This window comes from Exophiala spinifera (assembly GCF_000836115.1).
Source record: "Exophiala spinifera strain CBS 89968 unplaced genomic scaffold supercont1.4, whole genome shotgun sequence".
Lineage (NCBI taxonomy): Eukaryota > Fungi > Ascomycota > Eurotiomycetes > Chaetothyriales > Herpotrichiellaceae > Exophiala > Exophiala spinifera.
This window is the reverse complement of record NW_015622516.1, coordinates 1,192,266-1,206,633: the sequence shown is the minus strand read 5'-3', so window position 1 is coordinate 1,206,633 and position 14,368 is coordinate 1,192,266. Positions and strand designations below refer to the sequence as shown.

At 51.9% G+C, this 14,368-nt stretch overlaps 3 protein-coding genes across 3 annotated transcripts; 2 read left to right on the top strand and 1 right to left on the bottom strand.

Annotated features, from left to right (window-relative positions):
* Nucleotides 1–2,823: 2,823 nt before the first annotated feature.
* Nucleotides 2,824–3,843, bottom strand: PV08_05635 (uncharacterized protein; the record flags this gene model as incomplete). The annotated part of the gene is made up of 2 exons (XM_016379976.1): nucleotides 2,824–3,704; nucleotides 3,756–3,843. 2 exons carry the CDS (start codon nucleotides 3,841–3,843, stop codon nucleotides 2,824–2,826), a joined length of 969 nt encoding a protein of 322 aa, XP_016235803.1.
* A 4,035-nt stretch (nucleotides 3,844–7,878) lies between these two features.
* On the top strand, nucleotides 7,879–8,427 carry PV08_05634 (uncharacterized protein; the record flags this gene model as incomplete). Its single annotated transcript, XM_016379975.1, has 1 exon — nucleotides 7,879–8,427. The coding sequence occupies one exon, from the start codon at nucleotides 7,879–7,881 to the stop codon at nucleotides 8,425–8,427; it is 549 nt and encodes a 182-aa protein (XP_016235802.1).
* Nucleotides 8,428–9,467: 1,040 nt separating this feature from the next.
* On the top strand, nucleotides 9,468–14,356 carry PV08_05633 (uncharacterized protein; the record flags this gene model as incomplete). The annotated part of the gene is made up of 10 exons (XM_016379974.1): nucleotides 9,468–9,552; nucleotides 9,674–9,723; nucleotides 9,789–9,833; nucleotides 9,910–10,057; nucleotides 10,119–10,199; nucleotides 10,246–10,322; nucleotides 10,376–10,619; nucleotides 10,676–10,755; nucleotides 10,811–11,035; nucleotides 11,489–14,356. The coding sequence occupies 10 exons, from the start codon at nucleotides 9,468–9,470 to the stop codon at nucleotides 14,354–14,356; spliced, it is 3,903 nt and encodes a 1,300-aa protein (XP_016235801.1).
* Nucleotides 14,357–14,368: the final 12 nt, after the last annotated feature.

Below are 14,368 nucleotides of genomic sequence, written 5' to 3'. Positions count from 1 at the left end.
CCCCCCCCCCCCCCCCCCCCCCTGGATGGCATGGATGTGTGTACGTATGTAACAGTGGCATGTATGCAAGAGCGCCGCGATTCAGCGGTTGGCAGTCCGTGACTTGACTTGGCTTGACTTGAATCCGTGGTTCGTCATCTGTCTGGCTGGCTTGGGACATGAATGTCCCAGAAAGACGGAGAAAAGATAGAAGACGTGAAGACTTTCAACGGTCCAAAAGAAAAAAAAGAAGAGCGTCGAGATCTTGCTGTTGAGGAATCATCAGGTACCTGTAGTTAGTTAGCTCTCTTCGCTCGAGGAGAGCGTCGTCGTCTCGGGCGTTTGATTCTGCTGCTGTTGCTGTTGCTGTTGCTGTTGCTGCTGGCACGGTATTCGTATTCCATGAAAACAATCCGCGCTAGTTAGAGGACTCGAGGAACGGACAGACTCAGCCTTGGCCCTCCCTTGGTATACGGAGCAATACCTAGGTACCTACCTACCTTACCTAGGTAAATACTTGTAACCATTTTGACACCGGACGCTGACTCGGGAGGGAGGGACAAATTACCTTGCCTAGATAGGCATCTGTACTACCTACTTACGGAGTACCAAGGATCCATGGCCCACCTCCATACTGGCGACTGACTGTATGTATGTACAGATGGATAGCTTACGGTCCACGGACTCACTCAGGACCAGGGAGCTGTTACCTACCGGGTAACCTTGGCCATTTTCTTATTTGTTTCCAACAATGGGGTCGTCTCGCGTAAGAACCCAAAACGCCACCCCTTCATCGGTATATGCCATCCACTGCCCTCTCTCTTCGTGACAGCCCGCAGCACAGGCCAGTGGTGGCAAGTCAGCGTACAGTATCCCAAGAAAGTAATATGGATATGGAGCCCCCAGGGCGAGGGGGGGCGAGGGGGGCGAGGGGAGGTAGGATTGTTATCGTTGTAGCGATGCATTGAGCCCGTGGCGACACAACACAGGGATGGTGCACACCCCGTGCGCCAAAACAGGCAAATGTGGTCTCGCTCGCCTGGCCGGCCACCCAGTGTCTCTCATTCGCTCACGTTTTTCATCGCCTCCACGGAGGGGCACGCTTTAGTGACTTGTCAATACTGTAACAGCAAGTGTGGTGGAATTTGGCAGGGCTTTTGCAAAAGCTCATGTACAGTAAGCAACGAAAGGCTGAGAGAGAGAAAGGCTCTGATCCCGCCTCGCTCCGTCAACGTGGTGTGTATTCATACATCAGGATGCGTGACATCGACCCACGGACACGGACATGGAGAAGCCCTTGAAAGCTGAGTGACGGAGCGGAGACACCGCGATGACCAAGGACCTGCTGGCAAAAACGACAACGAAACAAGGATGGACCATGCCCTGGATTGTAAAATATGCATGTACATATCTCTGACGGGCCCCCGTTGTGGTAGAGGCTTGTAGCGACGGGGTTCGAGGAGATGATCAGCAGATGTCGGCATCGGAGGAAGAAAACCGGCAAACGGCATGCTGTGGAGACGGGAACGATGTGTGTCGGCATTGAGTGGGTGAGAGGCCCTTTTTTCGATCATCTTTGATTACTTGATGAGTGATGATGAGGAGGAGGAGGAATAGGAGGAGAGGGAACGAGGGAAAAGGAGACACACACCCGGAGAAGCCTAGGACGGCGATGGGCAATCGAGGCGGCAATTGGTGGACGAGGGAACAGAGGATGGAAACACACATTCTCTCCGTGTTCGACGCCGATTACTTACTTGCTTCCTTACCTACTTTAACTCCGTATGATTCTACAGTAACTCGCGCGGTTGGATCTTTGTTCCTGTGGCCAAAAGTATCTCTCGTACGAGACTTGTCTACTCCTGGCTGTTGTCATACAAAGGACTCCGTATGTGGGTGGCCAAGACGGTGTCAGCCTCGCCCCCCCGGTATCCTGAACGGCATTCGATCGTTCATCCCCGGCTGATGCTTGTCCCAACATTTTGCCAAAATCCGCCTATTCTAATCCGTGGAACTCTTGCTCCCACGAGGAACTGCGTATTGTACCCATTTAGCACCTGACAGAGACACGGACCAATACACAGGCCTGGCGGTTCATGGACAAACCTCGACATCCCTGTCCCAGGTCCACGCTCTCTGCCCACCTGGGTATCCATCTACGTGCCAACGTGCACCAGGGTACAGGGGTGTAATTATTCACTCGCCGAATATGACATTCGTCAGTTGTTTAATTGCTTATCCCCCGTGGTCCTGAACTGCTACTCTGACTATACGTCCATGTGCCAGGCAGAGATCCCAATCTTGCGGCGTGCAGTTTTATTTCACTCCCCGGCGTCATCAATTCTGAGTTAGTTTGATGATCGTATTGCAGGGTCGGCCCATGCCCCGGTCCTAAGAGCAAAACCCGTGGGTGGTGCGGAGCCTTGCAGGGTACGTTCAAGGCGCAGCAAAAGTTGGATAATTCTTTATGCGACGGGAGTTCGTATTGTGCCTATCCAGTTCAAGTTTTGGGGCCGAGTTACTGGCGTCCGTCCGCGAATATGTCAATGTGGAAGCAGCGTGTGCCCTCGAGGGAGACATAAGCTGAAAAGTCAAAGCCATGCCACCCCATGTCGTTGATTGATGAGGTCAAGTATTTTAAGTTTTAGTTTAGTGATGTCGTCAAAGTTGCCATCAGGCATTTCAAAGGTAGAGAGGTGCAACTGCCACCGTTTTTACCTGCCAGGAACGCCGGTGTCCAACCGCTGAACCCCCATTTCGCGTTCCGGAGCAATGTAATCATATCTTCGTATCGTCAGTAGCATCAAATGCTGACGGCGGCATCTTTATCCCTTCTTGGTTCTATTAGGACTTTCCGGGGGTAGGTTTTCCTTTGCATTTGCCACCAGACATATGTCCGTTTCGCGCTGTGGTCCTGGTGAACTCAGTGCCGCAGTGAGGGCAAATAGCTTTCGTCGCGCTGCCGGACTTCTCCCGCTGATGTCGAAGCAGGTTGCTAAAAGTAGAGAATTGTCGTCCGTTGCAGCCGTGATCCCAGCATTGCGGCTTGGGCCGAGACGGCATTATTTCACTTTCTGCGGGGGAGGATTCCAAGGTCGATGGGACGGGTGGAAATGGTTGCATCGTAACGCCAACAGACGGCAATGACTGATGACCCTGTGTTCGTGTCAAATACATTGCGTTGGGTGACTCTGCATTCGGCAAACTCATCGCCGAACCTTGAGATGAGGTTCGGCCGACAGTATAGAAGTTCTGAATCTCTCCTTCCCCCTGGGTCAGAGGAAACTCTCCAGACTCCGGTTGCCCAACGTTAGACTGAAGTTGTGACCCGAAATACCCTCCTTGGTGCCCGAAACTGGCCAAGGGCGGCGACATAGGATACGCAGACATCCCATACATTTGCGCCATGCTGGGCCCACTTTGTGATCGAATACCTACTGTAGACGGGAGAGACTGGGATGGATACAAGGTATTCTCCTCGGCAGCATATGACATTATCATATCGCCTCGGGTGTGGCTGCGATCATTCATAACGCTACCCCTATTGTGCCGAATAGGGGTGCGATTATGAGACACTGGTGCCACCAACCCCGACCGCGGAGAGTGAGAAGATCGTCTTCGAAAAGGAATGTCGGAACTCGCGTTTGGAGGCGATACCATGAGGAGTGGTTGCCTTGAGTGCTCGGAAGTGTACGAACCATGGGCCGAAGGGAAACTCTCAAGTTCTGCATCAAGTCAGCCGAATCAGTAGGATCTGACATTTATATCGTGCTTACGATGGTATGAAGACATCATGTCGCTGTCATATCCGAACTGCTGAGGAAGATGGTGTGCCGGTGGCGCCGAAATGACTTGAGTTGCCATCCTGGGTAGTTGAGTCAGTCAAAGTGCAGAGAATGTGGAAAATCCCACTGTGAAATTTACTGACCCTTGCTGCGGCAAACTAAACTGGGTGACAACGCTGGATGGAGCGCCCGCCTGAGGGTGTTGCCTTTGTTGAGTATTCTGAGCCCAGACAAATTGGGGAACTGTATGACTGAAGCTTTGTGTTTGTTGATTTTCTCCCCGTTGATGCACTAGGACGCTATTACTGGCAACACTTGGCCTGGCCGCTTGATGTTCGGCGTGATACGGCGGGACCTGAGTGCCTCCTTGCCCACTGACACCCAAAGCGTGACCGTCGCTATACGCTGTGCTGTGCGCCCGACTAGACGAGCGATCCAGTTTAGAGGGCGACTCGGAGTAGAGAGACGGAGTCGACTGAGATGAATTGAGGTTCGCAATATTGCCTGTCTATCCACTCGAGCTTGCTATCGCAAGCTCGAGAACACGAATGTCTCCTGCTTTCTTGAGGTGATAATTGGCTCGAAACGGTGGCGGTCTTGGTCGATAACGAAGGATGGGGAGTTTGCGGTAGATGTACCCCTCGAAAAGGCCCGGCTTCGCCCCGATCAAACAAGTTCTCGAAATAGTGCTGCTTTATCCTCCTGCTCGGACTCCCGCGCTTGCTTATGGTGACAACGTTGTAGATGGTGTCGGGATTCTGCGTTGGTTGGAATTGGTGTTCAATAAGCCTCTATATACGCATAATGCCTTCCGGCGACGGTGGTGATGGTGGGGAAGGCGAGGGTTAGAACAATGAACTTGAGGCGGGTATGATCGCGATAATGAGTTTGATTCTGGAAGAGACAACCCCTTCTAAGAGGCAACCTTGGCTGTGTTTAGCGTAGCCCTACGGCTTTGAGAGATATGACTACTCATAGACTGAGTTCGATCCTCTGTTCGGGGGCCTGAGGAGTGCAACCGGTGGGTGTGGCTAGGGCTCTCTTATGAAGACCTGCCACGCCACTGCATGTTCCAGGGGGACGGATTCGATGTGATGATGACGGTTTGGCCAATTCAAGGCAAGTACAAGGGGGCCAGGAGGTTCTTTAGACTTGGTAGGCGGCAACAAGGAAATTCGGCAATGGTATGGCTCGAAGTAGTGTCGCACGACTTGTGTAGTTGGGCCAAATCTGAGCTGGGTACATACCGCTGCCTAGCGATTCAACCTGTCGAGTCTAGCTAGCGGACCGGGGATATGGAGGGCAGAGCCAAAAGTTCAAAATGTGGTAATGTGAGGTCAGGGACGTACAGCATTGGAGCAGACGCAGACACCGAGAAAACGTGAAGCGCAACAAAACACCCAAGGTGCTTGCGGCATAGCCCACACCAACCCAATGACCATGAGGGACCGAGCTACCTCAGCCACGGTAAGCACTGCTTACTTACATAACGTCGACAGAGTGGGGCCATACACCAGCATCCACCAGCAAACATTGCCTGGTCTGGTCATCTTTTGCATACGGCTGTGGTGGTCATACAGGTAATAGGATTGAAATGACAGTCAGTGTGCTTCATCATGCCTCCATGGTAGAAGGATGTGCCAAAGGGAAAGGGAAAATTCTTAACACGCTCGAGCGAGTCTCGACGCTCGCTAGGCCAGAGGAGGGCAAAGTAAGCATGGGCCTCTTCTGCCTACCATGGCTACCACAGCCTGGTGGGTTAGTTATGGAGAGGAGTCCGAAGGTTCTTCTCGTAGCGTGTTGGCGGACAAAGCGTCCTTGCTCCCCATTCTGGGGGCCGGTCAGCCTTGGGACATACATTTATACAATCGTCCGTGATCCATGCGGAAAAGTTTCGCGCCAGCTACAAGCTATGCTGCTGGATTGGCCTTGCCGAAGCTCGAGTACTTCCGCTGCGATCGTTGACTCTCGTCAAAAAAGATCCAAAACGCGTTGAGAGATCCAAGGTTCTTTTCACAGTTGGTGCCGATGCTCCATGGCGAAAGGCGCGGTTTTGGTGTCATTGGCGACCCGAAAAAGCCTTTCGTTCTGGCCTTATTGGGCGACGGGTGGGAGATTCCGAGTGGTTGAGTGAGATTCGCAAAGCAAGAAAAGAGGCCAGAAAATGGGTTGGACAAATCTAGCCCCCAAAGCTCGACGTCGGCCGTCGTAAATCTGAAACTCCGACTGCGATGCATTGATTGGTCTGTTCGTGTGCTGAAAGGTCAACGGCCACTTGGCGAGAAGCGGCACGAATTCATTTTGTACAAGTACTTAAGTTAGTAACATTCACTACTCCGTCCTAGTTAGTGACTTTTCCTCGATCGGAGCTTTGAGGTCAAGTAGGGTAGGTGGTGCCGTCAGCACAATACGCCGATTCATCATCACCGGTTGCGCGGGACGAAAAACCTCTTTCACTCCCTTGTCTGGCTGCAATTTTGCGATTCAGCCAATCCGGTGCTCAGGACCTGGTCGGAATATTGAAAGTTCCAAGCACTCGCAAAGGTCCATGGTCATTCTAGCGATGCATGGCATATACGAGCATCAAACTACGGCAGTAGTCTCATGCTGGCCGCGGTGGAAGTCGCATTGTGCAATCAGACACCCCAAAGGTTGTTCTCGTAACAAGGCTTTCAACACTCCACTGTGCACCGAATTCCAAGAAAGGTTACCGTGGGATGCCTTGTCAACATAAGACACCGAGGGCTCGAGTGTAGATCCCGTATGCTTTTTTTCAAGTATTACACGATGCACTGGGGTGGTGAACATGATGAAGGGAACTTCACCCCACAACACCACCACAAGGCGCTTCAACTGAGCCACAGACCACATCGCCACAATTGTCCAGGCTTTGAGACCTTTTCCCATTTCAGATGACCGATATTCTGCCGGGTGCTAACTTGGTTCTTCGCCGGTGGACGTGCTGCTAGTGAGGGCAAGATTTTGGCCCGTAATGGGACCTCAGCCGCACGCTATGTGAAGAGGAGACGGTTTGAATTCGCCCATTGATTGCATAATGCGATACGAGATGCTTTGACCGACGCCGATCGGCTGATACATATGCTTTAGCAGAGCTCCGTCGGTGTGGCAGTATACACAGATTTGGTAGGAGTGGTGAGATATAATATACGTATGAGGTCCACTGGTGTGAGATGGATCCCACCGACAAGGGACGGAGCAAACACGGGCCGCGATGGCATGCTGCAGCGGCTGGCGTTGAGGTTCTTCTCGGATCCATTTGCACACTGGGCGTGGTAACATGCACTTTTTGTACGACAAGAAATTACTGCTGGAACCTTGTCTGTGTGACTTGATGAAATACGGTCAAATGTAGGTATTGCCAATTAGCCAACCACAGAGACCCATGGCTGAGAGGCGGTGATTCGCGAGACACATACCTGGGCGTTCGCTCACCCTAGGATCGAACGGGCTGGAGAGTCGAGGTTAGACAAGGAGCATCGATGCCCATGAGACTGCGACCGAGGGTGATCGGGGGCCAACACCGGTGACCTGCTGTACTCGTATCGGGAAGCTGCCTTTTTCCTCCGACACTGTGCCAACATCGTATCGTGGACACACATTGTAGTGGCAGCAATGCTGGCTCTTCAACCCTTGAAGAGTACTCCGTACAGACATCAGATATGTCCTTCGTACTCCGTATCTCAGGGTCGGATCCTGAGGCAGCTTGCTGACTAACTCGGGCACATGACTTTGGCCTATGACGACGGGTCACGGAGACGAGTTGCCTGTCGCATGTTCACAACAACCAAACAACCAGCAAACAGCAATCATCCGCTGCTTGTTTCCTCCTTTGATGCCACGTCTTCCCTCCCAGCCAACCACTCAAATCAAGTATCTGTCCTTCAAAGCTCTCGTCTAGCTAGAGGCGCGTTTGTACAGCACGCAGGAGGGGTTTGTTTGCTGAGACTACTAAAGCCGGAGGGAGAAAGACCCCGTCGCGGGGCTGCCTTCGTCGCAGCGCCCACTGACTAGCCCCTTCATCTGCTTCACTTGAGTCCTTTTTCGACGAAAGCAAAAGTCGACCTCTGCGTGTGCTGTGTGTGTTGCCGGCATTATGGCTTCGTTCTTTGAAGAACTCTGGAACTCTATCTTCACGCCGGGCCCCACGCCTACATTACTCGTTGCAACCAACGCAGCATTTGCCGCCTTACAACTTCTTCTACTGATCCTCCTTCTCGCAACCTACTCGATTCACTTCCTCATATTGTCTGTACTCTGCGGTGGACTCTGGTATTCAATCAATTGGTTCGCCACTGAGATTTCCAAGGCGCAAGAGGCGGATAAGGCTCAAGCAAAGAGGTCCAAGAGTCCAGAAACCGAAACCGCAAGCGACACAGAGACCGAAGGACCTGCGGTAGCGTCGACGGCGTCTTCTTCAGGCCCTCCCGAACAGCCGTCGGCAAAAACTACGTCAGCTCAAGCCTTGCAAGGACAGCGACACGAGAAGCCGAGGCCAAAATCCCCACCTAGTTTGCTCGAGCCACGAGGGACCGATGGCATGGAAGCAATCCGGCGGCGGCGAAGCTTAGGTGAAAGCTCAGGGTATATTAGTACGGACAGCGAGTGGGAGAAGGTATCGGAGGGAGAAGATAAAGGGAAATGATGACTGGTACAAGACAAGAGAAACCCCGGGAAGTGCAGTGCTAGATAACATTGTCAATGTGTCATGTCAAACAGAGAGCGAGAAGGGTACGTTGAATGAATTGAACAGACTTATACATCCCAAGATACCCCCGAGCTAAATGCAGTTATGAAAGTACGTTCATATTCCTCCCGGCCCCAGTGTTATATCTACGTATCTCCTCAGCCATACGAAGTGCCCTAGAAGTAAGGTGAGGAGAGAAGCACATGGACATGAAGAGGTACCAAGCATTTTCATCGGGCAGTACTTTTCACCTCCGACTGCCAAAGCTCCCGGAGTTTCTTTTTGACTGGATTAAATCATAAACCTACCAGGCATTAGTGATACGAATTGTGGACGTCCACAGAGGAGAATCAGGTACTCGGACTACTGCTGGTGACGGTTACTGGAGACTTGGCTCGGGAGTATCAACCTGAGCCCAGTACTCTCGTCCTGAGGCCCATGTTGACATAGACTTTATATTTCACAGCAATCTCTCGATCTCGACCTCACAGATTCACAGCCAACCATTATGGGGGTACAGGCCGCCAACACCGCTGGCCACGTCCCATGGCAATTGTGGTATTCACCCTGGCTAGGGTGCCTCGCATGCGGTGCACGCTTACCGGTTGAAACCTTCAGTTCGAACCCTTCCTAACCTATGGAACCGGCACCGGTTGCAAACAACAGGACCCCAGCCCCTTCGAGAGCATTCACCTTGTTGTGGCAATGAGGTACTCCGTACTCCGTACTCCGTAGGCAGGATCTTTCCACCCTCAGACGCCAAGTGTCACCGGCCACAGTGATACGCGGGCCAAGGCGTCACAGCTTTTCGAGGCAAACGTTGAACTAAGAAGCTAGTTACTCCATGGCGACCCCGGCTGTATGGATGCGGGAGGAGTATAAAACCCCCTTGGAGTCTAGACGTCACTCCGATCTGCTTCTCCTTGCCTCGCCCACCTTGGAGCGAGATGTTGCAGATGAGGAACCGTATATTGCTCTGAACTCATTCTCTGCCAACCATGATACACTTCCACCTCTCCAAACCTCAGCGATTGATGGTCATCATCGGTATATCGTTTTCGTTCTTCTTAGCTGAAATCGGAGGTGAGTTTCGACGGGTGTGCTGGCATTTTGTGGGGAAAACATCAGACGGGCGGCAAACAAAGCATACTCCGTACCAGATGGACGATGAATACCTACTGATGTTTGAATCAAACTCCCCTAGTTGGGTTCTATACAAAGTCACTGGCGCTGGTAGCTGATGCCTTCCACTACGTAAGTACTCGTCCTTTCTGGTTACGGTCTGTCAATGCAAATACACCGTGACTGACTTTGTATAGTTGAATGATCTGGTTGGGTTCATTGTGGCCTTCGTCGCATTCAAGGTACGTGTCCAACTTTGTATCTAACACCTTCTGCTGGACCATGTATATGCTAATCGGAAGGATGAATTCTGCATAGATCTCAGAGCGCAGTCACTCTCCCAAGGAGCTCTCCTTTGGGTGGCAGAGAGCCAATCTCCTGGGAGGGTTCTTCAATGGAGTCTTCCTGCTCGCGCTGGGCGTTAGTATCTTTTTGCAGGCGGTTGAGAGATTCGTCGATCTGAAGCGTAAGGCTCCTCGTGACTTCATTTCACATGAAATGGCACTGATCGCTCTCCGTTGCCATAGGCGTCGAGAACCCCAAGCTTGTCTTGATTGTGGGATGTGTTGGTTTTGGTCTTAATGTCATCAGCGCTGCTTTCCTGCATGGTCCGTTGGTTCCGATCAGCTGTCGGGCGAGTCTAATCTATCGCAGAACACGATCATGACGTCCACCAGGCGGTTAATCAGAGTATTGGCGCAATCAATGACGTGGATATGGCTGCGATGAATGTAAGTAGCTTTTGCGGGCTTGAGCCTTGTCTTGTACTGATAACGGCGTGTAGGCTGGACATAGTCACAGCACCCACCGCCATGAAGATACCACCAGGTCTACCAAGAAAGGACATGATCATGATCTGGGCATGATGGGTGTCTTGTTGCACGTTATTGGCGATGCCGCCAACAATGTCGGTGTCATCATTGCTGCTGCTGTCATCTGGAAGGCCAAGTATCCCGCGCGGTTCTACGCCGATCCAGCTGTGAGTATGGCAATTGCATTGATGATTCTGTTCTCTGCGATTCCGTTAGGTATGTGTGTTCAACGCCGCACTATATCTCTGTTGCTCCCCTTTGACACTGTGTAGTCAAGAAGACTGGCGCGATCCTCATGCAAACTGTTCCTCGAGGCTTGGATCCCAATGATGTGAAACATGACATTGAAACTGTACGTGAGCTCCCTCTCCAACACAACATTAGACGAGCTCTGATATCGGCTGTAGATCGATGGCGTACTGGCAGTGCATGAACTGCATATCTGGCGCTTGAACCAGCAAAAAGCCGTGGCTTCGGCTCATATCGTTGTGTCTGACAAGGCAATGGCTGATTTCATGAATCTTGCTACCACAATCAAAGAGTGCTTCCATGCTTACGGCGTCCACTCGGCCACTCTTCAACCAGAGCTGCTGGCGCCAACCCAAAGCGCTTCCGGCGTCGAGAGTCAACCAGTAGGTGAGGGACTAAGGCGTAGGAATGGTGAAGATGCCTCCTGTATGCTGGGTTGTGGAGCGACTCTTTGTGAGGATTTGACATGTTGTGGGTGACTTTGGAGACCATCATCTCAGGTTTTTCTGGCCATATTTGGCGAATGAATGCCACAGCATAGGCTCCATATAGCTGTGATGCGCGTTGTATGCCAGATGTGTTCAGAAAAGAAAGGAGTCCAAGAGAATTGGATGCGAGGAAACATGCTCTGGCGGTTTCCGAGTCAGGACTGTGATGTCACATGCGCTGATTGACTCAGTCGTTGCCTGGCGCTCTCCGTCCTTGACTCCTTGGTGACTCGTGGTCAACTTCGTTGGTAATGACTCAAGTTCCAGACATCTCTACGTACGGACACACCTGACTTGTCTGTGAGACTGCCATGTGCTCGACCGTTTCTCCCATACTCAGAAAATAAGCCATTCGCACCGACAGACCACTTGTCCACCAGTAGCAACGATGTGCCTCCGTCTGTCCCAGATGCTCTACTACTCTCACACCATAACCCGTTCTTTATCGATATTACGGCCATCCATACGGCAGCGTCTTATATGAAGCCTGAAAGAGGTGGATCGACTGGCGTTGGTAATATCACCGTCATGGCTTCCATCTTTACCTACCAAGACGAACCCCCTCGGATACATTCACCATGGTCCACACCGGGAACCTCTACTCCGCAGCCTTCGCAGAATGTAGAAACTGCCATTGGGGAGAAGTCGCAGGGTGAACACAAGTTCATTGCCCCTACCGTTGAAAAACTCGAACCGGAAAGGCAGGATGGTCCCACAGAGTACAAGTTACACCTGCTTCTGCGCCCAAGGCGCAAGGCTGTTTCGAACGAGTCCACGGCTACGGCTTCAGACCTGGATCCGGCGAGCTCACATGCACCAAATAGGCCAACATATGGTTCAGGCGACTCGACCTTGGAACGCCCTTTAGGCCAGCCATCTGGACAAGCCCGTCAACTCAGGCTACAGCAGCTAACAACGCAGCTGCTGTGGAGACTCCAGCAGTCATCCCCTTTTCATTCCTCTTCGAATGGGGATCTGGTCTTGCCGGTGCTTCCTGAAGAAGCTACAGGGTCAGGCGGGCCCGGGAGGCCATCCAGGCTCCTGCCAGGGTTGGAAGAAAGTCAAGGCGCGCTATATGAAATCGGTGTGGCTGATGACGGAACACTGGTTGGCCTTACGGGCGAAGAGCTGCAGGAGAGCCTAAGCAACCTTGAGACTATGGCTGCCAGTCTAGGTTGCACCACCAGCGTGCTTCGGAGAGTTTCAGTAGGACCTTATGAAATGCTGGGTTCTCAAGCTTGCTCAGAAAAGGACTGCTTGCAAGAAGACAGACTTTGGGTTGCGGAAGTCTTAGTTTTCCCAGACTCGCGGATGTCCACAAGTTTAGACAAGCCAAGGAAGACTCTCGAAACCGGTGAGAGCATTTCGGAAGAGATCGATAATCAAGTAGTCGAGGGGGCGTCAACGGAGCAGCTTCGGGTCACACTGGTTGGGGCTGCTGCGTCTGGCAAGTCTACTCTCCTTGGGACACTCTCGACGTCTACTCTTGACAATGGTCGCGGGAAAAGCCGCTTGTCATTGCTGAAGCATCGACACGAGATCGCTTCCGGGGTTACAAGTTCGGTCGCACAAGAACTTATCGGCTACCAGACCAATCGAGCATGCCAACAATCTGTCATCAACTACGCTTCGGGCAATGTTTCTTCTTGGACCGACATGCACAATCTAGCAGATCGCTTGGTCTTCTTGTCCGATTCTCCCGGCCAGCCTCGATTCGCAAAGTCAACCTTTCGCAGCGTAATATCTTGGAAGCCAAGCTGGACTGTTCTCTGCGTTGCAGCAGATGATAACGAGGGCAATAAGAGCCACTTTGGCGACACTATTTCCACTAACATAGGTTCCGCAGACCACAAAGGAGCAACGCAAGTTGATTTTTCACTATGCCATCTTGACCTATGTCTGCGATTAGATCTACCTCTCATCATAGTCATAACCAAGATGGATCTCGCAAATAAGACTGGTCTTCGTTCGGTTTTGACCAAGTTACTTTCTGCCCTGAAAGCTGCTGGAAAGTCACCTATGGTATTAGGCAACAGCCTGGGCGCAATTGCAGTGCCCGAGGTTGGTGGCTTCGCACCAGAACTGCAGTCCATTCCTGATCAGGATCAGACCGAGGCCGACCAACTTGTAGCATCGATGGAAGATGGCAGCACCAGGAAAAAGGTTCCTATTTTGATGACCAGTGCAGTTACAGGGCAAGGGATCGCCAAAGTACATGCGCTGCTACGCTCCGTCCCTATTACAGGTCTCGGTGACAGGGTGTCGACTCGTCCACACACTGTTCCCAGCATTTCAACTCTTTTCCAAGTCGATGAGGTCTTTAGCATACCGCCTTCGCGGGTATACACCTTGGATACACATGTTGGTCACAGGAACCCAGGTGTAGTTCTCTGCGGGCTGGTTGCTCAAGGCAAAGTCTCTGTAGGAGACGTGCTGGATCTTGGGCCATTTGTGATCGATCAGGACCAAAACTCTCCGCGGGCATTCAGGCTGATGTTGAAGTCAAAATCCTACAGCAATGAAGCTTCCTCGATTCCAAAAGGGGCGAATATCGTTGCACGCTCGTACCAAGAAAGCCCGAGGATGTCTGTCAGCGCTACTCGGCTGACACCAATATATGTGCGGGTAAAGGTGGCTTCACTTCGTAGTCTTCGACTTCCAGTTACTCAAATGCGTCATGGAGAAACTGGAACCATTGGAGTTGTACCAATCGACGGTGGAAGTGATCTCGTGGATCTGCAAAAGGCTCGCAAAGGTATGGTGTTGATGGGCGTTGAAGGGCGACCTTCTGGGTATCGGTCTTTCTCTGCCACTTTCTCGTCCGCTGACTTTGCAAATCCAAATCTTCCTTCACTGATACTAGGCGGCCACGCTATTGTATATGCCAACACTGTTCGTGCAGCAGTGAAGGTAGTGGCCATGGCTACAAACGAAGGAGAGCAAAGAGATGCGTTCGATACTGCGCGGCAAGAGGTGGAGGTGTTCTCCTTTGACGGCGACGATACTATTGAAGGTTCGAACACATTTGTGTCTGAGAAGCCAGAGGAAGTTGAGATATCTTTTCAATTTGTAAGCACCGTGGAGTGGATGAACGCTGGGGACTCGATTTTCGTTGTTCCCACCGTCACAGCCCCTGGCCCTGTAACGGGAGCTGCGGCGCCGAATCCGTCAGGATTATCTGGGTTTTCTGGTAAGGTCACCGAGGTGTCGAGTTGAGATAGCTTCCGA